Below are 26,683 nucleotides of genomic sequence, written 5' to 3' on the forward strand. Positions count from 1 at the left end.
TTACAATAGCACCTGCATGCCCCATCTTGGTTCAAGACCTCGCTATGCTGGCAATGACAATCCTAAAATAAGATGTCCCTGCTCAAAAAAGAGGAGAGAGAGGATAACAGGAAGAATATTTGGTCCTGAATTTCTTGACCATGTTTTGTTTGTGAGTCTAGTGCTTGTGATAGTATTGGACCGACAGTCCTGAAAAATGAAGGCCTATATTTATCTACAGAATAGGTACATAAATGGCTGAGGTGCAAGCTTCCCCACTGATGTCTCAATCATTGCCTGAAGTGGCTGCTTCTGGGATGAGAGAATAATTCAGTCTCCACGGTCCATTCAGCCTCTTCAAAAGTGAGTGCTGTTTTCATGTACTGTGTGCTGAGTGATAACATGAGAAAACTCCATGCTTGTAGAATTAGAGAGAACTATTTGCAGCTAGCATTCCAAATGTGCACACAGACTAACTTCCTGGTACCTCAAGCAATCTGTGCTTCTGCCTTCAAATTCCATGCAGTTTGCATCTTTCCTTTCAGCAGTGTTTGTTGCATCTTCTGTGCAAGCATTCGCTGACTTGCTAGGACTAGAGGTTTCCAGTATATAGCCCACCCAATGGGGCATAGCCTTTATTGCCAACCCAGTGTGGCCTGTTAGGTCTCATAGTCCTTCCAGTATAATAGTCTTTGAACCAGTTGTCTTGTTTTTGTTATCGCTGTTGACAGGGACTTGTTTCTACCTGGTTGCTGCTTTCATTCTGTTGGTCCTCTATATTTCTGTCATGCCAGCTCATGGCTAAGACTTGTTATAAATCCTCCTGGTCTTGGCCCTATCTGTCTGAGTGTGCCAGCTGCCTGCGATACTCTGCAGTTGTCTTGGGTTACATCTCCACTGCTGTCCTGGGTCTATAGCTACCTCATATGAGCTGTATCCCACTGTAGCTTGGACTGGTGTCTTTTGCCATTGCCTTGTGTGGCTCTTTTATGGTTGGACCCAGCCTTGCTTATCTGTGTGTAGTGGCCTCAGGTCCTTGGCTTTTTTGTTGTAGCAGGCTGCTGCTTAGCTTAGCATTCTTAGCTAAGAATGCTTCTCCTTCCTGCTTCTCCACGTGGGCACAAATGACACTGCCAAGAATGATCTTGAGTGGATCACTGCGGACTATGTGGCTCTGGGAAAAGAGATAAAGGAGTTTGAAGCGCAAGTGGTGTTCTCATCCATCCTCCCTGTTCGGGGAAAAGGCCCAGGTAGGGACCGTCGCATTGTGGAAGTAAATGCATGGTTACGTAGGTGGTGTCGAAGAGAGGGCTTTGGATTCTTTGATCATGGAATGCTGTTCCAGGAAGAAGGATTACTAGGAAGAGACGGGATTCATCTAACGAAGACAGGGAAGAGTATCTTCGCAGACAGGCTGGCTAACCTAGTGAGGAGGGCTTTAAACTAGTTTTGACGGGGGATGGGAACCTAAGCCCAAAGGTAAGTGGGGAAAAGGGACACCACAAGGAAGCAGAAGGAGGAGGGTGCAGCAGGGGAGACCTCCCGATTCATACTGTGAAAGTAGGCCAATCGGCTACTTATCTCAAGTGCCTGTACACAAATGCAATAAGCCTGGGAAACAAGCAGGAAGAACTAGAAGTCCTGGCACAGTCAAGAAACTACGACATGATTGGAATAACTGAGACTTGGTGGAATAACTCTCACGATTGGAGCACTGTCATGGATGGGTATAAACTGTTCAGGAAGGACAGGCAGGGGCGAAGGGGGGAGGAGTTGCACTGTATGTAAGAGAGCACTATGACTGCTCTGAGCTCCAGTATGAAACTGGAGATAAGTCAGTTGAGTGTCTCTGGGTTAAGCTTAGAAGCAAGAACAATAAGAGTGATGTTGTGGTGGGTGTCTGTTACAGACCACCAGACCAGGAGGATGAGGTAGATGAGGCTTTCTTTACTCAACTAGGGAAAGTTTCCAGTTCACAGGGCCTGATTCTCATGGGAGACTTCAATCACCCTGACATCTGCTGGAAGAGCAATACAGCAGAGCACAAACAATCCAGGAAGTTTTTGGAGAGTGTCGCTGACAATTTCCTGGTGCAAGTGCTGGAGCAACCAACTAGGGGCCGTGCTTCTCTTGACCTGCTGCTCACAAACAGGGAAGATTTGGTAGGGGAAGTAGAAGTGGGTGGCAACCTAGACAGCAGTGACCATGAGATGGTCGAGTTCAGGATCCTGACGAAAGGAAGAAAGGAGAACAGCAGGACACGGACCATGGACTTCAGAAAAGCGGACTTTGACTCCCTCAGGGAACTGATGGGCAGGATTCCCTGGGAGGCTAATATGAGGGGGAAAGGAACCCAAGAGAGCTGGCTGTATTTTAAAGAGACCTTATTGAGGGCACAAGAGCAAACCATCCCGATGTGCAGAAAGAATAGCAAATATGGTAGGCGTCCAGCTTGGCTTAACAAAGATGTCCTTGGCAAACTTAAACGCAAAAAAGAAGCTTACAAGAAGTGGAAGCTTGGTCAGATGACTAGGGAGGATTATATAAACACTGCTCGAATGTGCAGGAATGAAATCAGGAAGGCCAAAGCACAATTGTAGTTGCAGCTAGCAAGGGACGTGAAGGGGAACAAGAAGGGTTTCTACAGGCATGTTGCCAACAAGAGGAAGATTCAGGAAAGTGTGGGCCTCTTAGAGAATGAGGGAGGCGACCTAGTGACAGAGGATGTGGAGAAAGCTGAGGTACTCAATGCCTTTTTTGTCTCTGTCTTCACAGACAAGATCAGCTCCCAGACTGCTGTACTGGGTGGCACAGAATGGGAAGGAGGTGAACATCCCACAGTGCTGAAGGAACGGGTTCAAGACTATTTAGAAGGATTGGACATTCACAAGTCCATGGGGCCGGATGCAATGCACCCGAGGGTGCTGAGGGAGTTGGCTGAGATGATTTCAGAGCCATTGGCTATTATCTTTGAAAGCTCGTGGGAACAGGGGGAGGTCCCTGAGGACTGGAAAAAAGCAAATATAATGCCCATCTTCAAAAAAGGGAGGAAAGAGGATCCAGGGAACTACAGACCGGTCAGCCTCACTTCAATCCCTGGAAAAATCATGGAGCAGGTCCTTAAGGAATCCATTTTAAGGCACTTGGAAGAGAGGAAGGTGATCAGAAACAGTCAACACGGATTCACCAAGGGAAAGTCATGCCTGACCAACCTGATTGCTTTCTATGATGAGGTGACTGACTCTGTGGATGTAGGGAAGGCGGTGGATGTGATATACCTTGACTTTAGCAAAGCTTTTGATACTGTCTCTCACAGTATTCTTATCAGCAAGTTAAAGAAGTATGGGTTGGATGAATGGACTATAAAATGGATAGAGAACTGGCTAGAGCATAGGGCTCAACGAGTAGTGATCAATGGCTCCATGTCTAGCTGGCAACCGGTCACAAGCGGAGTTCCCCAGGGGTCGGTCCTGTGGCCGGTTTTGTTCAACATCTTTATTAATGATCTGGAGGATGGGGTAGATTGCACCCTCAGCAAGTTTGCGGACGACACTAAGCTGGGGGGAGTGGTAGATACCCTGGAAGGTAGGGATAGGATACAGAGTGACCTAAACAAATTGGAGGATTGGGCCAAAAGAAATCTAATGAGGTTCAACAAAGAAAAGTGCAGAGTCCTCCACTTAGGAAGGAAGAATCCCATGCACAGCTATAGACTGGGGACCGACGAGCTGGGCAGCAGCTCTGCAGAAAAGGACCTGGGGGTAACAGTGGATAAAAAGCTGGATATGAGTCAGCAGTGTGCCCTGGTTGTCAAGAAGGCTAATAGCATATTGGGCTGCATTAGGTGGGGCATTGCCAGCAGGTCACGGGAAGTGATTATTCCCCTCTATTTGGCGTTGGTGAGGCCGCATTTAGAATATTGTGTCCAGTTTTGGGCCCCCCACTACAAAAAGGATGTGGACAAGTTGGAGACAGTCCAGCGGAGGGCAACAAAAATGATTAGGGGGCTGGAGCACAGGACTTATGAGGAGAGGCTGAGGGAACTGGGCTTGTTTAGTCTGCAAAAGAGAAGAGTGAGGGGGATTTGATAGCAGCCTTTAACTACCTGAAAGGGGGTTCCAGGGAGGATGGGGCTAGGCTGTTCTCGGTGGTGGCAGATGACAGAACAAGGAGCAACGGTCTCAAGTTGCAGGGCGGGAGGTCTAGGTTGGACATTAGGAAAAAGTTTTTTACTAGGAGGGTGGTGAAGCACTGGAATGGGTTACCTAGGGAGGTGGTAGAATCTCCATCCTTAGAGGTTTTTAAGCTGAGGCTTGACAAAGCCCTGGTTGGGATGATATAGTTGAGGTTAGTCCTGCTTTGAGCAGGGGGTTGGACTAGATGACCTCCTGAGGTCCCTTCCAACTCTAATATTCTATGATTCTATGATTCTCTTAACAGCGTCTTGTCCTGGCAGTCATTCCTTTGCTGTGATGCCTCTCTCAGGAAGCCCAGTCTTAGTCGTCTGATCCATCAGTCCCTGAGCTGGGCAACTATCTAGTCCTTGGGATGATGCATTGTGATGGTCCAATATTGTCCTTTCTGATCTGTTTTGCTTTTGCCAGTGGTCTCTTTGCTGCCTTTATTGCTCACTCTGCCTTCCCATTTCTTTGTGGATACGCAAGGGAAGGCATCTTGTGCTGAATCATTTGAATCCTGCTGCAGTGTACTGTGGCCCATTTGTCTGAATATAGCATGTCAAGTATGCCAGATGTTGCAAAATGCATTTTCAATTGCCTGACCACAGTTCTTGGCTAAGTGTTCTTCAGATACCACCCCAATTTCTGTGCAGTAGGCTATCTACTGTGACCTTGTAGTTCCTGTCATTAAAAGTGGACAGGTGTGTTCTGACTTTTTCCCAAGACTAGGCTGAGATTTCATGAAGCTGCAAAGTCTCCTCTAGTTGTCAATCACTATGCTTTTTGCACAACTTGCTCTGCTTCCATGTACTCTCTCAATTGGGCATTCGTGTCTGGCCAATAGAAACTCTCCTTGGCTCCTCTCAGGTATACCTCCATACCCAAGTGTGAGGTGTATCTTTGTTTCATACCATCAACTCCTAATTTTGCTGGGATTACTGCTTAGTACTGTTTGAAACTTGGTATTTCTGTTTTGTGGGAAATTTTGAAATTTGTTTTCATTCTGATTTGGAATATTTTCAAAATTTCCCACAAAACAGAAATTCTGAAGAAGAAAAAATGTTTTGAAAACTTTGTTTAGAATTTTTTAAAATTTCATTTAAAAACATTTTACTTCAAAAATTATTTTATTTATATTTTTTATTTTACATTATTTCATGACACATCAGTAGTTGTAGTACATAATATGTTTTTACGTGTACATTTGCTATATTATACTTTCTCTTTAAACCACAGGTAATTAAATAGATTTTAAAACATCAAACATTTAAATATGTAGTTGGTATGATAGTAATAACATAAAATAGCAAAAATATATCTAAAAATAAAATTAAATTGCACCTTCCAAGTGCCTGTACTACAGAAGTAACTGAATAGAGACAGATATCCCGGTTCAGGACCCACCATACAGTAATTTGCTACTCTCAAATCCGGATCCAATCCCACCATTCTTTTTCATGCTAAAATCCTGACGATACGGGTCCAGTTACTGCTCAATTATACCTGTGATTCTCAAGTAACTTGCTGAAGTAAAAGTCATCCCACTGACTTCAAGGGAGATGTTCAGACTTAGAGTGATGCAACCAAAAGGAGAATATGGCTCAATGAATTCAAGTTGTCAGTAATAATTATTAAAAGCAGTAAGGAGTGTTGCCAAGCTGAACAAGAGGTAAGCTAATGGGAGTTGTACATATGACCAAGTCTTGCTTCTTCCAAAGTTCAGGCCAAAATTGCCTCTCCACCTGATTCTCCTTTCAGAACAGTTTTACATGTAACTTCATTGACTTCAGTGGGGTTTGCTTACACTGGTATGAAAGGATAATTTGGTTTTGGGTGTTTAAATAGAGAGAGCTGCTTTCAGCAAAAACAAGCAACCAAAAAGGTTTCTTTAACTGCTAAAATTCATTATGAAATAAGCATGCTCAGATGATTTTAGGCAGGTTATGATCAGTACTCTTGCAAAACTGAGATGGGGGCTATATGTAAAAACATGGAGATTTCAAGTTCTTCACTCACACCAAAGTGCTAGATGTTGGTTTTAATTCAGAGGTTTAAATTGAGATTTAAACCAGATTAGGAATTCTTAAAATTTGCTAAGGAGGATTATATAAAGTTACAGTTGTTATTCATAGGCTACGGCTACACTGACGGCGGCAAATTTGCTGCCGTCAGATCAATTTCTCTGGATCGACTGAGCAGTCAGTGCAGACCTGCTCAGTCAATCCAGAAATCAACGTACTAAGACCAGCTACACAAGTAGTGTAGCGCTGCGTCGACGGGAACACGGTTCCTGTCGGCGCAGCGCAGTGAAGAAATAGCGCAGAAGAAAAGCTCAGCAGTCGACGGGAGTTACGCAAGTTTTTTGCGTACTTTGTGTAACTCCCGTCAACTGCCGCCGAATCTCACAGGTAAGTGTAGACAGGGCCATAGTTATAGATGATGGTGCTTGGCATAATAATAGAAATCCTAACCAGGTACTGTTGGCTGCACTACAGAATACCTGTTAAAAAAGCAAATTTATAGATGATCAATTCTTGGCTTTTGTTTCAAGGATATTCTCCCATTTATTAACATGCTCCTTTTTCTCCCCCCTCCCCACAAGTGAACTCTGTAGCAACCCTAGATATCAAAGTCCTGTTTATTTACTGAAAAGGTTTGATGCTAGCAGCAGCAGCATCACTTTACTCAAGCTCATATTTTAACAACATACTAAATATACCATGCCAAATCCTCACCTTAATACTGTGCAGGTGTGGAGCTGGCTTGACCTTCTGCGTCCTGGCAAGCTTTACATAGCCAGCAAGAGCTGCCATCTGCCTTGGAGGCAGAGTCTTAGGCTTCACTGCAAGTGGCTATATATAGTAACTGGGCCACTGTTGGGGGGGGCGATGAATCCTTCCTATATCCTAGTTTGAGGGTTGGACTCTCCAATGCCGCCAGAGTGCTCCAGAAGTGAGAGGAGCCAGCTGACCATTCAGAAATGGTGGTGTCAATTGGAACCTAGGGAGCGAAGATACCAGAGATGTAGATGCATGTAATAAAATAAAAATAAGCGGTATCTCTACATGCATCATTAAACATAAGATTTGTAGTAAGACGTGGGATATGGTCAACTTAACAGTTTCTCTGGTCAACTTAACTTTGTGTTTCATTGCATTTATGTTTTCAGACATAACTATGCATTAGCATTTACATATTTGTGCACTGACCTTTTTTTTTTTTTTTTTTAAAAAAAAAAAAAAAAAAAAAAAAGAGAATGACTACTGCTCTTCTGTATATCAGTAAACACATTATACAGGGGCTGGTCCTACCACCTATCACTGGTATTCAAAACTCCTGTTGTTATAAATGAGAGTTTAGAATGTGTGTAATAGGCAGGCTTGGGCCCTAAGAACCCAGACCTGCTAAGGGCCGAGCCCCCTCAATTCCCATTCGGATCCGTGCATTTCAAAGATGCTTGGAAGTCCATAGGAGCCCTTCAGCTCCTCACAGGAGTGGGCTCACTGTGCTGTTATTTTAATGTAAAATATGTATTAATGTTAGCAACTGCAGTATGATATTCTGCCTTTATTTGACTGAGTTTTAATTGTACTTGATCCAGCTGTTGTGACTTCAATGTTCCTGTATGTGTATGGGATCATTTATTTGTAATGCACAGAGCTCCAGACATACCAACATGAAAAGAATGCCTGGAGTGGGAGCTTCCCCTCTCCCACTGCCCTCCGTAGTTGTTTCTGAACTAGATTTCTTCCTACATGCCAAAACCCTTGTCCTAGACATGCCCCGGGCAGTGATCTTCCCTAAACAGAACATTTGTGAGTTATACAAGCACAGGCAAGAATCTGGAAAACATACTGATGTGAACACTTCCTTATGTGTGTCCCTCTTCTTGAATGACTAAAACAGGACCAACTGAATTTTCTCCTTCTTCTCCTTCTCCAACTTCTCCCCCTCCCCCAAAAATTATTTTTCTTTGGGCAAAGAGCAAGCATGAGAAATGTCATCCTAAAGGGGGGGAGGGGAGAGGAGAGGCTCTCACACCACATAACCGCAGTCCCACTTGTCAGAGCAGCCTTTTGGGTCTGTCAGAGGGCCATGTCTGGTGTCCAAAGCTATTCTTGTATGCAGGTTCCATTTGTTTCAGGCACTGTTACTGTGGCCAGCTTGTCACAAGTCTTCACTGACCAGAAACTATGGCCAGGTTTATGACTATCTGGTGGGGCTGGGGCCGGGAGAGGTGGTGATGAGGAAGCCCACTGCCTCAAGAGGAGCTCTTTGAGGCAGTGCAAAGGGTGTAAGGTTGCTGATACAAGAGTGTGAACCATGAACTCTTCCCCTGCATGCAGGTAGCTCCACAGGCTTGTGCAGTGATTTGAGGGTGGGTATCATCCCACTATCTCCCTGCTCATTTTGAAAGAATCTTAGTGTTGTCAATGCAAATCTTGCAGCATCGGTGTGCTCTCTGAGTGCAAAGACTGGGCATGTACCCAGCCCCTCCAAAGGGACAGAGAGAAACAGGCTCCTTGCACCTGACCCTTATGTAGCCCTTTGTGCTCCCACAGGACTGTCATATGCTGACTCTTGGAGAATTGAGTTACACATTTCCTATATTAGGCTGATTTGCTGCCTCGTGACGTTTAGATGCACAAAGTGTGACCCTTTCTCCTTGTGAGCTTTTTTCCCCTACTTGTACCTTCTGTTTTCCTTGCAGTAACACACAATTATAGAACAGAAGATGACCAGGAAGTATCTTTTTAGATCCTGAGTTTATACATCTATGCCATACTTGCTGTCTTCCCTCCTTCCACACACCTATCTAATACCCTTTAAAAACAATTTCTTGAACTGCTCCTTTTGCTGCCTTAGCTGATTGCATTTTTTAATGATTTTCTGTAAAAATTCCTTTTAATGCTCGGCTGTTGATGCTCCCTTATACAAATCTACATGCAAAGACTTATGCCAGTAACTGAAGGCAAACAACGTTTTTGCAAGGTCACTTCTCATAAACTCAGTGGAGTCCAGAAACTAGATGGTGTAAAAATTAATTCTTAATAACATGCTGACAAATATGTGATTGAATATTTTGATACTGAATAGTAATGTATTTTTGCTGGCGAGGCAAATGTAGGCCATGAGTTAATTTGAAGGTTGAACTCAGAGCAGTGGTACCATGTTTACAGAAGAGTGATTCCAAGTATTCCCTTTGATTGAGCCACAAAATGCACACAGAGAGAGTCACAATGCATGCAAACCTGTGTAATAAAGCCAGGCAAACATTTTCACAACAGGTTATATAAAGCTAGGCTCCTAAATTAAAAGTGGCCTGATTTTTTTCAGATACTGAGCACCTACAAATCCCACTTGAAGGCTTCCTCTTTGAAAAGTGACTGTAAATACAGCATCAGGTGGTTCCCCGTTTGTCTCTCAATGACTCCATAACTAATACGCTCAGTTTACAAGTGAAAAGCTGTTACTTCTGCCAACCCAACAAACAACCTAGCATCTGAGGGTCAAGCTGGGTTCTTTCTAGGTCTTACATTATCTTCAGTAATAAAGGTTACAGAGTAAACTTGGTCTTCAGCTACACTTCTGCAACTCCCATTGCCTTCCAATTATTTCCTCGATGACACTGGTGCAAGCCCATTTCCTTCAGTAAGCCTGCATCGGTGATTGGCAGTTAGTACAAAATCAATGATGCAGACAAATTCAGCTCACGTAGTCTCAGTTGTGTTGGCTCTGAAAAGCTGATGGGAGTGAAAAGCAGGAATAATTCACCCTGCAGATAGGATTGTGAATAAACAAAAAAAAGCAGATTTGCTGAGTAAGAAGGTGCCATTTTCTACATTCATTTTTCAGAGAAGCCCTGAGTTGTAAAGCTTGTGGAAGCAATCATGGTCTCTACACAGTTCTAGGAAGTATTGGTCCCCAGTCACAGTGCACCTAGGAACTCTTCTGGAGCAGGGCACCTCTATACCACCCTTAATAGGAGATTGGGTCTTGTGGGCACATTATAAACTTCTTTCTGTTAAATTCTGGGAGCTAATGAATAGAAAATGAACAAGAATTTTATTACATTTTTAGAAATACTCCTGTGCAAACTTTGACTGTTACGATACATGGAAAGAAGTTAGCAATGGGAAGAATCATTTTCAACCTCTCTGCATTGCTATACAGTTTAACTAGTATATTACAAACTCTATCACTTAATAACCCATCCGATCAGTTGGAGGGACAAACTTAAGAAGCAATAATGCCTAAAGAAATCTCAAGGTGATAGTGGACAGCAAACTAGATATGAATTAGGAATATGATAAAACAGCAGGGAGGATCCAGTTTTGATCTAAAACATCATAACCTGTAGCAGGACAATTCTACTCCTTGGTAATTCTGCTAACAACACTGTGAATTCAATATTCCAGAGGCTTTCCCTTTCTCAGTGACTCGGGTGAGAAAACACCTTGTGTACTATATTCCAGGGTTTTATCCTCTCTATGTGCCAGATTCTAATACCCCTAAAGTGGATAGCTCCTGGTTCAGTTTTGTTCCCATCAACAAGAACACGGGTGGAACAGTGTTAAGGGCAACTGACTCTGCTTCTGTACGGATTCTCTATAGTGCAAGAAAACCCTTATGCTATACTGCAGGAACAGCTCTCCTCCCATTCGCTATCAGAGACCACTTGCTGTCTGTATAACATCCTTGTGGCATCTAAAGCAATTGCTTACATGGAAAAGTAATATCAGAAAGTATTTAATGCATTTTTAGCTCTATCTTAATGTGACTGAGCAGATGGAAACCAGGAGGGGAGTCAGCACCATGAAACCAGCCAGCTTTCCACAGGCCATCAGCAAGTGGTCCGCGGACTCCAGTTTGAGAATCCCTGCTCTAAGCACTTTGTTACTGGAATGACTTAGATAAATTGGAGGGAATTTAGAGAACAGCAAGAAAAATGAGTCAGAGGTTAAAAACTGACTTGCAAGGAATGATTTAAAAGAATTAAATATACTTGGCTAAGGGACAATTACCTGGAACATAACTGTTTACATCCTTTGAGTACTTTTAAACATCACACAGGGAAGTAATATTTAAGGTAGCACAACATAATAGATATAAGAAATTTTATTTGTTATTTTAACTATGAGATCTACTAGACTGTGGAGAAGACTCTCAAGAATTAGGACATTTGTAGCATTTAAAACTAATCTGGATAAAGCTTTTGAGATGATACTGAATAAAACAATCTTGCCCTTCCTAGGATTTGTACTAGATGACTTTAATTGGTCTCTTCCACATCTCACTTCTCTAGATATTGCTCTTTATCTGCAGAAGGTAAAGAAAATGCTACTGTCTTGCTGTCTCAATTCCAAACAAAACTGGTACATGTCCTGTTGATCAAGGAATGTTGCAGAGTATAGCCACAGCATTTGTCATTTTCTTTTAAAGTGATGGGTGGTTGATACCAGTCATCTATCAGGAAACAGTATACCAGATTAAGGTATATTTATAGCAGTCTCCGTTGCTGCTATACCACATGCCAAGTTTAAGACATACCATTAGTAATTCATAATGAAATGATCTAAGTAAGGGTAGCTTTGGGAAGTAAAGGCGTTTGAGCTGGATAGCTCTAATATGCAATCTTACTATTAAAGTTAAGCTTCTGACCTCTGACTGAAATGATGAAAATAAATCCTCCTATATTCTTCTCTGTTAAAAAGCTATGTATGTAACATTTTTAAAGATGGAACATTAATCTCTCCCTCACCACTTGTCTTTTTCTTTTCTAGGTACAGGACCTATTTATGCTACAGACCCACTCCTATATATGTTCCTGTTAACACTGCATAAGCTTGTACACTTATTAGTAAACCACTGATGGACTATTTTATCCAATGATCCCCAGCAAAACAAAAAGGAGCCTATTTAAAAACGAAACAAACGCTTGATAAGAACTGTAATTTTAAAGATGGACAGAGAGAGACTGAAAGAAGCATGACAAATTGTACATGGGGGGGAACATATTTTTGGGGACGTTATACAAAGTAAACCACCTAAAATAATGCATCTAGTTTCGAGATTATGTCGTGTAAAGCCATGCTCTGTGCATGGCACCTGTGGGCACTTATGATTTCTCTTCTTTTAATGTAATATTTTTTCGTTTCTAAACCTTCCCTCTGACTATTCTTTTTGCACGAACTGTTGAGCAGTTATCTTTATGATAATATGTAAAAATGGTGAGTCAAAGCCCTTCTAAAGAAGGGAAATATTTTTAGTAGATTATTGTGTTTAGGTTTTTTGGATTTTCTTTTTCTGTTTTTTAATTAAAGTAAATTATTTCTTTGAGACATTTTGATTAAAAAGGCACATCTTAGCATAATTAATATTCACTGTCAATAATATTTATTTTTAAATAAAGATTGGAAGCAAGGTAAGACATTTGTTTATAAACTGTATTGTATATTGCTGAATAACAGTTGAATAAAAAGATTTTGAAATAATGTTTCTACGGCCATGTATGTATTTTAAAGCCTTTTTATATAGACAGCACTGTATTGCTAAATGTATTGTGTGTTCCTCCTTCAGTCACAATTCCTAGCTGTTTGCCTGTATTCTGAAGCACTCAAAGAGCAAGATTCTTGTAATGACTTGGAAATTTTTGATGAATATTGGCTTTTATTTTTCAAGCAGCTCTATTAATCAGAGATTGGCCTGAAACTGGGATAAATCCTGTTTTGGCAAGCCTTGCTTTACATCAGTGCAGTGCAGCTATACTGGCGGTTCCCACCAATGGAGGTAATAATATTGGGGAGCAAAAATTGCTAATACAGATAATCCCCCTAAATATGAATTGTAGGTTCTCCATTTTTAACTGTTACTGCTTAATTCTGTGGTATTTACAACTGATTCAATTTATGTTGCATCATTATACACTATTTCCATTTATATCTTTGAATTTCTGTCAGTGTAGGGAATTTATACTTAACATGCTTTCAGTTATGGAAAGTTCGGGCAAATATTTAGAAACAAATGGCAGGTTAATCTTTGTGCATCTGAACAGTATATTCATTTATCTTAAAGCCCTAGTGTGATGAATCTCTAGAGATTCAACAGGCTTCACTAATGTTCAAATTGAGTGTGACTTTTAAAAAAAAGAGGAAAATAATCATACCAATATGAAGAAATCTAACACATAACATGCAGAAGGAGTTGTCTGCTAAATGCCAGTAAATATGGCTCATATTTTGTTGATACATTAAGCTGTTTCAGGTTTAATTCATATTGATCAGTAATAAATCTAGTTGTAAATGTAATCTTGTTTTTTGGAGATAAGGTGAATCTGACCTGAAGGATATATGATTTTTTTTTAATAGTTCATTCAATACTGCACTGTGCTAGTGTCAGATTAAAGAGTTAGCTATTATTGTTTCAGAATATTATCTCAGGGAAAGCTGAGCAACTGATTGCTACGTTAGGCCCATTGAGATGGTAGAGGAAGAAACTTTAGAAAAGTGCTGGGTTGTCTAACCAGAGTTGAAACTGAAAATTCCTGTGCATAATACATTATTTGTTCAATAGTGAAGTATATTATTCATCTAAAGGTTTTATAAACACTGTATGATAGTTAAACTTGGTGTTTCATTTTCTTTTATAGTGATTAGAGGCTTGATCCTAAGTTCATTTAAGTCAACTCATTAATTTCATAAGTGCATGATTGGGTCTCCGATTTCTATTCTGGGAAATAAATTGAGAAAACAGCTCAACAATTTGTATGATAATGCTTGTTAAGAAGGAAAAACAGATTAATTATATATTTTAAAAAATAAGGTTTTTCTTCTTTAATTAAGGTGCTGAGTTATCTAGGGAACCTGGAGGGGCTGGACAGCGAAACAGCAAAATCTTTGTCTGTTTCACTTTTCTGAGAAAGGGATTTTATTGGTGTGTCCTGCACTTGCAAAAGAAGCACCCTGAGTTGATATTTCAAGAGCTACATTCCCTACAGATTCTTTTTTATTTCCAGAAAGATTTTCTTGAGGAAGCTGACGTACAATATTCACTTAAAGTACTTCATCAAGGTGCAGTTAAGGTTGCAGCTGCATAATATCTGAATATCTTTCATACAAAGAGGAGATGATTGTTGTGTCTACAAAACTGAACCCTAAAAAAGAAATAACTAGGTGGCAACTGGCAAAAATGATGTCAGGTTCAATGATTTCAGCAGGGGTTGAGGATGTTCAGTTCCTCGCAGGATTGGCTCCTTAGGTGTTTTGATTAGGAGGAAACAAATGAGGCTTTAAAATTCTTTAGCTACTATGCAGTTCTCTGCCAACCATGTACATGCAGTACTAGAGGTGGAACTCTTGACATTTGACTGAAACAATGAAGGATTCTATAGAACTCTAGCTCGGTCAGCTTTAGTGGTTTATCGTTATAGTGCAAACTGGAGTACATACTGTACCTAATTATTTAGGTACAAATCTTATCCCAGAATCACTTACTTTCGAACAATTCTGTGCTCCACTCTGCACTGGTGCACTGTGAGAACCATCCAGACCTGTGTTGTCACAACAAATGTTATTTCTGTTCACATTCTTCTAAGTCAAATCAGTTTATTTAGGATGGCCATGATACTGGATCAAATTTAAAAATGAGTCTGACTTTTTAGTTTATTATTTTGTCCAGTATTTATTTAAAATGTAGTTTTAATTTTTTAAAGTTTAAATAAATGTATTATTGTTTAATTCTTACCAAAGTGATTAATTCTCTAATGCATTAGGTAATTAAGGGTCTCTTTAATAGCAAATATACTAATTCAAAATTTGTATGCCAAGATGCAAAAAATTTAATTGACTCTTTCTAATGTGTTAAACTGGTAAATAAACACACTCTTATCTGGCAGAATCTAGCAAAATGCTTCTGAGAGTTTATGGGGACTTGTTATGGTTTTATTACTTGGTTTTGTTTATATATTTAAAAATAAATTAACTTAGTGCTCACAAAAGGTACTATATTGGCAGCTATGGAGACAGCAAGTTTCTCTGTCAATAGAACAAGTACAGCAAAGGCAATAATTGTGCAAGCTTTCTCACACTACATACCTGAATCCTTTTCTGCGGGGGGACTACCAGAGGGTGAGAGGGTTGTTCCATCTCCCTGCATATTAAGACTCTGGCTTCTCTGATGTCAAGTGCCATTCATGGTGTGATGGATTTGTGATGAAAACTTCTCAGCTATTCATTGGACTGAAACACCTGCTCATTTCATCTATGACACCATAGTGACTTTGAGTCACTAACACATTGTGCATTTAATTCATGATCTGAAAATTGTTCACAGACAGTTCTTCCATCTGAAAGCACTGTGTAGCGTTACTGTTAACAAGAGCTTTGGTAATCTACTGATTAAGCGCTGGGTCATGCAAGTGAAACCTGACTGGATTTTAACTGACTTCCTTAGATGAGCTCAACAATATGCTGCTGTTTTCCCCAAGGGCAATTATTGTTCCTGAATTACTCACTTTTCTCTGATGAGGATGGCAGAAAACTTCCCACAGAAGGAGGAAGTAGAAGGGGACAAGAAAACAATAAATAGCTGAAGTGGTGGAACGTAACTGTCCATCTTGGACTATATTATTCAGTCTTGTTCTTGGGATTTCTGGTTCTTCAACTACACTTAACAGTGTAGTATCTGATCATATAACATGATTTGCAGGAGACAGTAATGCAATACATCTCATAGCAATTGTCTTTGATTTTATATTTTGGTCACAGATTGTGTACCTGCAGAAGAATTGGACATCAGTTAAAAGGTTTGTGTGCTGGAAAAAAATGAAATTATCAAGATTTTTAATGTTTTGGATTTTAATCACATTAAAGGTGGAAAAATAAAATCTGCAATATTGAGAACTTTTTTGTCATTATTGAGATGAGCATTAAATACACTAATATAGGAAATAAGAGTTTTAGACCTCAATTTGAAAAGTGAAACAGTAATCAGAGGATTTGGTGAAAAAGTTTTATCAGAAAAGTATGAATCTTAAATACAGTTAAAATTATTGGGCCAAATTCAGGACTTGTTCAATTCTGCGAGAGATGGCTGTACTCCACCACAGCATCTTCAATGCGGACTTGTATTCTGATCTGACTCAGCTCCCATACAGAACTGTATATATACACAGAGGACACTTCCTCCCAACACTTAGGTCACAACAATGAGATTATGGCATTTGTGTCTCTGACTCCAGGACATGCTCTCTTTTTGGTTCTGTCTTGAAGAAGCTGCAGAGTGAACCTTCCTGATCTGAGTGGTCCTAGAGAAAGGTGTAGCAGTTCTATCTCACTTGGCTAACTCTTTCCTCAAATATACATACACAGAAGAAGCAGCTTGTAGTTGGCCCAATATTTTGAGAGTAGTGCAGGGAAACTAGTTGGCTGAAAAACGTGGAGGCAGCACTGCTTATAATATAGTTGTAGTCTTACAGCTAAATGGAATGATATTCAGAAGGAAAATGGCACAAACCCCTGACGAACTTAATGTTGGGAGAAGGTTTTACAGCTTTATTGCTTCTGAATGTGTTAGGGATTTTTACTAAAACATCTTTTCTTTGAGAGCGCTACTTCTCCTGATCATATTCACAAAGGGCAACATGCATCCACAGTTTCTACTTTAGTTTTAATGGTCAAAGCCTAGCAGTAAATTTTACTCTTTCATAAGATTCAGTAGTCCTGATGGTGTATGCTGTCAGTGTCCATTAGGAATTGAAAGCTGTGTAGTACACAGTAGCTGAGGGTTTTGTTTCTTCCAGTTGCCTACCATAAGAAGTCAGAAGGTCCTTCAGAACCCAAGACTAGGTTAATTGAATCTTTGACATGATGCATCAAATCAAAGTGTGTGGGGGGTTTTTTTGTACATTACTTCTAATATCATGGGACAGTACAGATAACAACTCCTTCTGGGCTGCTGCCGTGCCACTGCAAGCTAAGAGTAAGCAATGATTTTTACGTACCAAGGCTAATAACCCAGTACACAGTATCACTGAAAAATTAATGGAACTTTGCACTTTTCATCATAATGGCTCCAGGCTGCACTATCACTCAGAGTCTGATGGCAGTTACAGTAGTGTCAATCCACTAAGATAAATGGAGTTAACTCCAGATTTACAGTGTTACAGATCAAATCAGCCCTGTCTGCACCCAAAGTGCACAGAACCAAGTAGCTTTTGCAATAAATATGTGATCTTTAAAGATCAAAGAAATATAGACCACAAGCTGGTAGTACACTGTTACAGATTATCTATCTATCTGATGCACTTTTTTTTTGGTCTTCCAAGGTTACTTTAGGCAGAACTCCCAAAGAAAGCAGTGGATGAAATCCTATCTGTTGAAGTCAATGGCAAAAAACCCCATTAGAGGCAGGCTTCCACTCAACAAGGAAGGCTAGCAGGTTTAGGCCTTCAGGTGAGAATGTGAAAAGGATATTTGAGAACATCTTCATTTACAACATGAAATCAGATTGTAAGATTTATTTTAAATTAAAATTAGTAAATAAATAAACAGTGGCAAACTTGTATGTCAAAAATAGGCTGGATAACATAAGTGCTGCCGCCACAGCACCTTTACTAAACAATAAATTTCATGCTTAGCTAGAGGCTGGCTAAGTTCATTATTCATTATCCCGAATCTTCAGGCAGTTATTATTCAAACTCCCTCAGCACTTCTGTTTAATAAAAAAAGGACAGAAAATTGATGGGATCAAAAATGTTAGTCTTAATGCTTTTAGCAAAGACGGATTGGAGGGGTGCTTTTGTGAGAATATTAATTTGTAAAATATCCATTTTAAATAGAAGGTTCATCTTATCACTGCAAAGTAACACAGCTGCTCCTGCAGGGGGAGTTTTGCCTGAATGAGGACTACATAGTTTGGTCCATAATTTGGTTGATTAATTATCCCTGGAATACACCAACTGCCTCTGAGACCTGGGTTTCTGCACATCAGGATAAAAGCATTTAACAGCATTACATGATTAGCACTACAAATCCTGGGAGAGCACTGATATACCAAATGAAGGCAAATGAATTCAAATTGAGATATAGAGCATTTAGATGGGGAGATATTCAATTTTTCTCAGTGAAAGGATGGATGATTTTTTTTCCAGTAAGCTCCTAGTACTGTAAATTATTGAACTCGATTAATTCAAGAGGTTAGTCATTGATTAGGTAAGGCAACATCCTGCTTGCTTTATGCATGAGTTGTCCTGATGACATGAATGGGCTGCTACTTGACACAGAGGCCCATTGGTGCCAGCTGACAGAGGTCTCTATTCTGCCTACTTCTAAGAGGCCTGACAAAGTCACTACACACCGAGCACAATGTTTTCATAGTATTTATCCATAAAGAATACAATGTAAGGTATCTAATGTCATAATCAATGCGAGATGTATATACAGATGACATTTAAGAAGCTGTGTATAGGTGCCGAAATGTATCTATCTCCAAGGAAGAGTTGACAAATAGGTTTTGGATCATCTGTCGCAGCCTCTTTAGTTTAAGCATTGTAAGCTGACATAATGAAAGTCAAATCTTCATTTAGAATAAATAGGGGAAATGGGAAGATACCGGAGACTAAAGAATGGAGCTGTCCTGTCTCTGGGGTACAACGCCAATGAATTTTGGGAATATGACTAGAAGGCAAAAAGGACACCAATCTTTCCCTGAGGAAGCAAAAAGGCTTTTTGCATTAATGAAAACTGGATTTCAGCCATGTTGGCTGGTAGTTGCTTTAAGGGAGAAACTACTTTAGACATGGATTTTAGCCTGTTAAAGCAACTATTTCGGTTTCCATTATCCTTATTCAGCAGCTCCGAAAACTTTAAATTCCAGGATAGCTTTCACTTATAACTGTTCCTCAGTGCTGTGCTGGTCTAAAGGACCTGATCCTGAGTTGTACCACTCAAGCTGTGTGTATATTGTTCCTTTAGGAACAGCCAACCTGGTAATTTCCGTGAGGGTCCAGTGACGGGCTGGCTACTCCAGGGGATGCTTTCAGAGGCGCTCACTGTATGTGAGCTGCAAGGCAAAGTAAGGGTTGGCAGAGATGGTGTGTCATGGAGCTGACACCCAGTTAATCACAAACAAATCTCCATAAATGGAAGGGCAACAAGATGACACATTCCTGGGCAACTAAGAAAAGTAAGACAAGTCGCTTTCGCGTGCTACTGCAGTCTACAGAGATGTAGTAAGCCCAGGGTTAGTTCAGCCTGCATGACGTTGCAATGAATTCATATGCAGAAATACTGGTTGTCAGCTAAACCATAAACACATGATGTTGAGGTAGAACGCAGCCATTTGGCTCCAAAAATACAAATCTCTACTACTTGAGCTGCAGTGTCAGAGATCTCCCATACCTAGTGGTGGTAGCAAAAGTGTCTCATGCTTTTTTTTTGGGACAGTTACCAGAAGGCAGTGTCACACTCACTGACCTAGTTCATCACTGTAATTAAATAAAAACTATTGTCACCGTATCTGTTTGCATATAATACAAAAAAGCATATGCTGACATTTCTTTTATAATGAAAAATACAAGTTATGCGGTATGGTCCATGTTGCAGATTCTGTACTTGTGCCATTGTAGTGAAGGTGAATAAGCATTAAAAAAAAAATTCTACAGTTATTGACAGGACACAAAAGGAGGCTGATTTGAAAGCAAAATCCTGCTCATGTTTGACGTACTGGAAGAGATAAGCGCATCCTTTTTCAAATAGTATTCTTTTGTAGCTGAAAAAATAGACATTTTGGCCAAAAAAAAAGTGCATGTAATCATAAGAGTAAAAAGCAACAAAAGCCAATTTAATAGGAGTGAAACTAAAGGGATGTATAGAAATTACTTAAAATGTGCATAAATATATCTAGATGCATCTATAGAAGGTGTTTTTTGTTAACTGTCCTCTATAGATTTATAACGAGGCCTAAAGGAGGATGCTTTAATTCAACTTCATGTTAATGGCCTTGATGCGGCAATCACTGGTGAAATTTTACGGCCTAGATTATTCAAGAGTAAGACTAGATGACCTGCAAACATACTCCTTTTTGGCCTTAAAATCTTTGAATCTATGCCATTTCCAATGAAATTATATATGATGGTTTAAAAAAAAACTATAAAGTTTATTTCTTATTAAATTTCATAAGGGTTATAGTAGCTGACAGTGGGAGTATGGTGACTAATTTCCACTTCTGGGTTTTTAGGGGACATGTGTTTGGAGCTGACTGATGATGTTGGGTCTCAATTAAATCCACAACTGCTTTGGCAAAATCTTAGTACCATACTTCTGAGTTCCATGCATTCAATATCTTTTTGTAAATTTTGTTCTTATTCAAAGAGATTATAAGACACAGAGAATTTAGATTTACAGCTTGTATAATGTGCTGGATGTAATGTTACATTTTGAATTTCTTAATTTATGTAATGTATTTATTCACTTTTGGTTTGCACCTGATAATTTCATTTCAGTACTTCCTGGTTGTCAGAACTGCTCTGAATATTGAATATCTTCAACCGAACAGCTTTAAATGAGTCATCTGCTCGACAGCAAGGCAGTTTGCACTTCCATTTGGTTGTACTATCTGGAAAGTAATTGTTTTGTTTATCTGAAATTTACTTCCTTTGACCTCCTCCTCAGGTAACCTATGAACTAAGTATGAGTATGTTGGCTAAAGGCTGCCTATGGAGAGGCTCAACATGATGGATATTCCATGGGCTAACTTATTACTTGGAGTGTGCGCCCATACAACAAAGTAAGAGGGGGAATATGAATCCCTTTGCCCCCATTCCTCTATGTCTTTCAGCCCTGAACAGGTGTAAGCAGAGGTACGTGCATGCTTTCTCTTTCCTCCCTGGGGGGCAGCAGAGGAGAACCCACCTAACCCCTTACTCTTTTATCAGCACTGGGCTTGTTATAATTTATACCTGGTGTAGACCTACAGCAAATTTCCATTGCCATGAGCAGAGGGACTACAGTTTAGCTTTCTGACTCAGTGGTGCATCCTGAAATATGGAGACTCCTGGGCTGGCTTCTGGGGTGATGTAGCTTATGCACCACCCTTTTTTCAGAGCTGTGTTGAAAGTCCAAACCAAGCCCAAAGTGATCATTTTTGGTTCAGGGTGTAGACTAAGGAGTAAGTGGATGAAATTAAGAAAAAAAGTACATTTAAGTTACCAGGAAACAGATCTTCATGGGGATATTCTTAGAGAATGGAATAGCCTCCCAAAGCAATTGGTGTAAGCCTTATCACCCACGATATTTAAAGCTACAATAGTCTGGAAAAAGCATTAGCAAAAAGCTCTGTGAGGAGCAATCCTATTGCAGCCTCCTGGGAATGGACTAGTAGGAGTTTATTCTCCTCTGCTTTCTCTGATACCTTGGCACTAAAATTAAAGCCATATGAAGGGCCAGATAATGAACTCTTTGGTTCATGATAATGGTGATCAGTTACTCACAGGTTAGTCCTGTAAGTAACTGCTCACCACTGCAAGGGATTCACAACCTCACTCTTACAGAGCAGCCCTGTGAAAGGCGCTTAAATACACCAGAGGATATGCAGTTGCACTGATGGTAATAGGCCAAAAGGAGAAAAGTTGGAACCTTCCTTAATTATGTGTGTACAGCTGTGGTAAATTAGATCCAGTGGCAAGACTATGAAATCGCCACAAAGAGGGGTTTATGAAATTGATCAGGAAATCAGTAGTATTTTAGAGATCAATATCAGTAGTAATTCTATTTTACAGCATACCCTATAAAGATCTTGCAATCTTTACTCAGGTAAAACTGTCAATTACGTTAATAAGAGCTTTGCCTGAGCAAGACCAGCTGGACTGGGTCTATAGTAGTCAAAGAAAAGCTGCACCCTTCAGCATTTTTGAAGAGTTCTGTAAGTTGTTCACAACTTAAAATACTGCTTTCTTGGTACAGTGTAAGTAATCTTGTATCTCTGACAAGTATTAGGACTTTTTCCATAATAGATTGTAAATTGAAACATTCCAAATTGTCATTGTATTGCATATCAACGTGTATTGCTCCAAGGTTTAGAAATATAGAAATATATAGTCAGTGTGTCATGCTGTGAATGCACTAAACAGTGCGTGTGGGTGGGAGTTGTGTTCACTTGGGAATGCTGATAAATCATCAGATAAGGATTGTAACATAGTGTGCATGTCTAAATCTGAGTCAGGCAGAGAAATAACTGTACTGAGTGATGATCCAGATTGAGCTATGTCTGTCGGTGATACTGATCACACTCTTGGAACTGCAGCTCTCAAGAAAATGTGCAATGCAAGTTTAAGACAACAAAATCCAATAAGACAATGAAAATTTATAATTTGATTAAGGAAACATCAAATACTCTACAATCTTTACCAAATTTCACATGTGCAATACATTTATGCTAATTCATAGTAAAAAATAGTAAAAAATTAATAATTTGGTACTACAAATAATGCTACATCCAGTGTATTCCATTTGTATTTGTGTATCCAGTGTATTCCACTTATAGTTAACGTGGGTACAATTTAAACTTGTATAGTGTAGTGAAATGAAAGTCCTGAGTTGGTTAAATGGACTATAGGGGGCTAACTGCAATTCTGGTTATAGTGAATCTCAGTCAAGTTGCTGGTTGACCAAAAACTTCATTCTGAGCCAGATTCCAGTGCCATTGAAGTCAATGCCAAAACGCCTTAAACAGTAGAATCTCTTAAATGGTTTATAGCAATAATTAATACTACTACTTAGTTCTTCAATCCTCAGAATAATGGGTGGGGTACACAAGACAGAAAAATAAAATCTGGTACATGTTGCTGCATAAAGCATACACCAAAACTGAGTTTTTCACTTTCATTGGTTTTGCATTGTCATATTTCTCAGAAATGCGTAGACTCAGAGAATGATGAATCATTTTTTTGCTTTAGGAATTTTGGGTACTTAGCACCTGTGAAAATCAGGCCCAAGCAAACAGTAATTTAAAAATGCATGATGAGTATGTGTCAACGTCTGCATTTATTACCATATTATAATAACAAAAAAAAATGTGTCTGCATAAATGAAAAAAATTCCAAGTTGTTACAAAATACAACTAAAATTTATCAGTGATTTCATGTATGCAAGAAATTAATTATTTTATTATGAAATCTATTTTGGTAGGTCATCCTGTATTATAGCCAGACTACTCTATTTCATGAAAGCAAAGCACCTATAAAGAAAGTGTCTAGAGTTTTCCTAGTCACAGGAAATATTTGTCAACGTGGTCATAAATGTATATGGAAAAAGTCAACCAAGTTTAGGATCATTACCCAGAGGTAATTTAAATCTTGCCACTGCAATCTTTTCTAGCAGAGCAGTGCCAGAAAAAGCACTTCTCATGTTCATTGCCATGAAAACATCATGTGTTTCACACTTCATATTTCACTTGATTCAGTGTTTATCTGTTGCAGCTGGTATACAAAGGATTGAAGGAAAACAGCTTGATTTGTTGGTTATAACTGAAAGTCTAATTAAATTATGGAAAGGGGAGTATGAAAGCTTCAGGATGGTATTAACCTAGATATAGTGCAAAATTTGCTAGCTGTTGTTTTTATAAACTGGAAGAGACCAATAATATATATAATTCTGCATTTGAAATTAGTTATGTGATTAAGTTTAATCCATTTATTTTAATTTGAACAATCCATTTCCAAAGTACAGTATCTGAAAGGTCAAGGAGACATCTGAAAAATTGGGATTGAAAATTAGCAGGTTTGAGGCATGTGAACATCTCAGACTGCTCTGAAACACTCTTCAATAACAAAAACATTACAAATATTTGTATTTTCTTCATATGCACTGAACCATATATAATAATTTGGTGTTTTCCTAAATGAATCCCACTCAATCATTTTCATTATGCAGCTCGATCTAATTGGGGTGTAATGAAGTGCGTAATTCAAATGCTATGGAGCTTGAGGGCCTAAAGAGAGGTTAACCGAGATAGCAGGCAGTTGTCATACTATCAACCAACAGAATGTCAGGCTTTTAAAAGAGCACAAAGCATAGGTACAGCATTGGTGTAATTCATGATGGTTTGCTACTGCAGGCAAATTCCTGCACAGTTACACCTGTGAAACTCACAGTAATCAAATGTACAGTATTATTTTATCAGTACATTAAGTATTTAAAACATAACAGCTTAGTTCAAGGGAAAATATGTTTAATATAACACATGCAAAAGAGGCAGGTCATTGTAACAAAGCAAAATTTGGCTCAATGGTATTGAATCCATATATTCAGTGGTGCCACCTGGGTTTACACTTACATGTAAGTGAAATAGATTTTCACTCTCTCTGTTTAACTTGCACTGATTTTTTTTTCCTCATGAATTTGAAACCAGAGGGCCAGTTTTTTGAAGGGGTTCTGAACACCCTCCAAATTTGCCAGCACAAACCCCAGAATCTTCTCATGGAAATTGCTTGTGCAAAGCAGGCTTTTAGATAATGGCAACATCTGCACATACAGTTGTCACACTGGTACATTTAAATGTACAAAATTGCAGTCACAAATTAGGAGGCTGTTTTTAAAACTGTTATTCTTACTTTAATTTATCATATACAGTACTAACAAGTGTTTTCTTATTAAAATTAACATTTTTATAAGGGTAGCTCAATTCAGTTATGTCAGCTGGTTTACAGTGAGGCCCTGATGATGACCTAATCCTTTATTTAAGATGTGTTGTTGGGCTTTTTAAAATTCAATATATGGAATACTGAAAGTTTCACAAGTATCTTATCTAGTTGTTACTTTCTTTTAGGGTCAAAAACTGGCTTTATATACCAGTATCCTTTCTTTTCTAGCAACGCAAACTTTAAAATTGGAAAGATTCCATTAAATTGTTTTTTACAGTTATTAGCAGCTCCTAAATCAGTTAATATAATTTCTTTCCCATAATGAATGCACAGTATTGTTAGACTAAATGCTATAATTTCTATTGATTTATTACCTTAGTCTATTTAGTGAAATCATTAAAATGATTTATAAGGTCGGCCCAGTGTTTCAGTGGTTTAGTAAATCATGTTGCACCATGAAAGGCTCAGATATTCTTAAACTCTCACATATTGGCATGAAGAGCTAGGACTAGAGCTGTATTACCTTCTCCTGATGGATAGTTTATGGAAATCAGTGCAGCCATAGTCAAAATGCTTGTTCATGTGTAGGGTCCAAGTGAAAACATAAGGTCAGATTTCTGTGCTCAGCTACACCAGTGCCCATCTAGAGTAACTTCCGTGGCATCAATGGAATTAGCCCTGATTTGCACTGATATAACTTTGGCATCAGTGGAGTTTCTCCAGATGGGTACTGGTGTAACTGAGAGTAGAATCTGATCTGTAGTTTGTGGGAAAGGCATTTTTAATAAAAGATTGAGTATTGTTGTTTAGTACTCAACGTACTGGTGTAATAACATTGGCTAAAACCAAGAAAAGTTTTTAAGAGTTCCTAGAAAATTTCCCCATATGGCTGCATTTACACCATACTCACCCAGCTCCTGAGCAGAATGTTAGCTGGTATTAAACCATTCAGTAGCAATGAGCCTTCCATGATGGTGCTTAACAAAGGAGAATGACTCAGAAAGTAAAGAATGGTGGGGTCCAATGATCACCATCTCAGCTAAGGAACCTATTGAGTCCTCTAATAACACCTTACACACCTTTTCATGAAAGACAAAGTGTAAGCAGAAAGTATTATATTAATTTAAATTATATAAGCAAATGAAATCTATGTGTGGAATCTGGGTTCACATTCTATTTTGGGTTTTTTTCCCCAAGACAGGATAAGATTTAGGAGTTTCAAAAAGGTGATACTCTAAGGGTATGATCCAAAGCCTCTTAAAGTCACTACAAGTTTTTCCATTAACTTCAATGGGCCTTAGATCAGGTCCTAACTCTGTAGGGAGGTCATTACCATGGCAGCAGGCAAAGGACCTTCCTGACATTGGTCCACCCTCCCCTCCTATTCCCCGCCTCTCTTATCACCTCCTCACAACTATCAAACTTTTTTTTTTTCCCTTCAAATCATCTGATTTCTCTCCTCATTCTCTCTCTGTCCCTCCTACAGCCCTGACTCCGAAATCCCCAGTGACAATACGTGTACAATTTGCAAAATAATGACAAAGGGTGTTTTTTCTCATCACTCATCCAACACTCTTCATTACTATGAATATTAGTTGGGTTTGCTTCTTTGAGTAGACATGAACAATAAAAACACTGAGGTGGTGGGGAAGAGAGGGTGGGAAGAGGAGCCTCTTCAGGCAGATATGAGATAGCAAATTGTATTCTAGGTGCATTGATGAGAAACCAAAAGCAGCATTATTTGCTATCAGGGCCACATCTTATGCTAATTTACAGGTTGACAGAAAATGTGTTTAAAATAATTTCTACAAGCAATCATCCTGATCATGCAGAGTACTGCAGGGGGGCAAAGGACGCTCCATATGAGGGAGGGTCTTTTCGTCCATCA

The 26,683-nt window shown here is 39.4% G+C and overlaps 1 protein-coding gene across 5 annotated transcripts in view; it reads left to right on the forward strand.

The window, feature by feature from the left end:
• The window catches only part of VSTM2B (V-set and transmembrane domain containing 2B), a 35,453-nt gene extending 22,796 nt beyond the window's left edge, over positions 1-12,657 (forward strand). For 3 of the 5 annotated variants that reach the window (XM_067539987.1, XM_067539989.1, XM_067539990.1), the window contains one exon: positions 11,942-12,657. In XM_067539987.1, coding sequence (XP_067396088.1) covers positions 11,942-12,030 — 89 coding nt within the window. In that variant the 3' untranslated portion in view covers positions 12,031-12,657. Of the gene's footprint in view, positions 1-9,494; positions 11,404-11,941 lie in introns of those variants that run through there. The other 2 variants (XM_067539992.1, XM_067539994.1) reach the window with 2 other exon arrangements.
• The last annotated feature ends 14,026 nt before the right edge of the window (positions 12,658-26,683 follow it).

The sequence above is a fragment of the Emydura macquarii genome, unplaced genomic scaffold (genome assembly GCF_026122565.2).
Source record: "Emydura macquarii macquarii isolate MOO-44397 ecotype Brisbane River unplaced genomic scaffold, CSIRO-AGI_Emac_v2 contig_561, whole genome shotgun sequence".
In the NCBI taxonomy this organism is placed as follows: domain Eukaryota; kingdom Metazoa; phylum Chordata; order Testudines; family Chelidae; genus Emydura; species Emydura macquarii.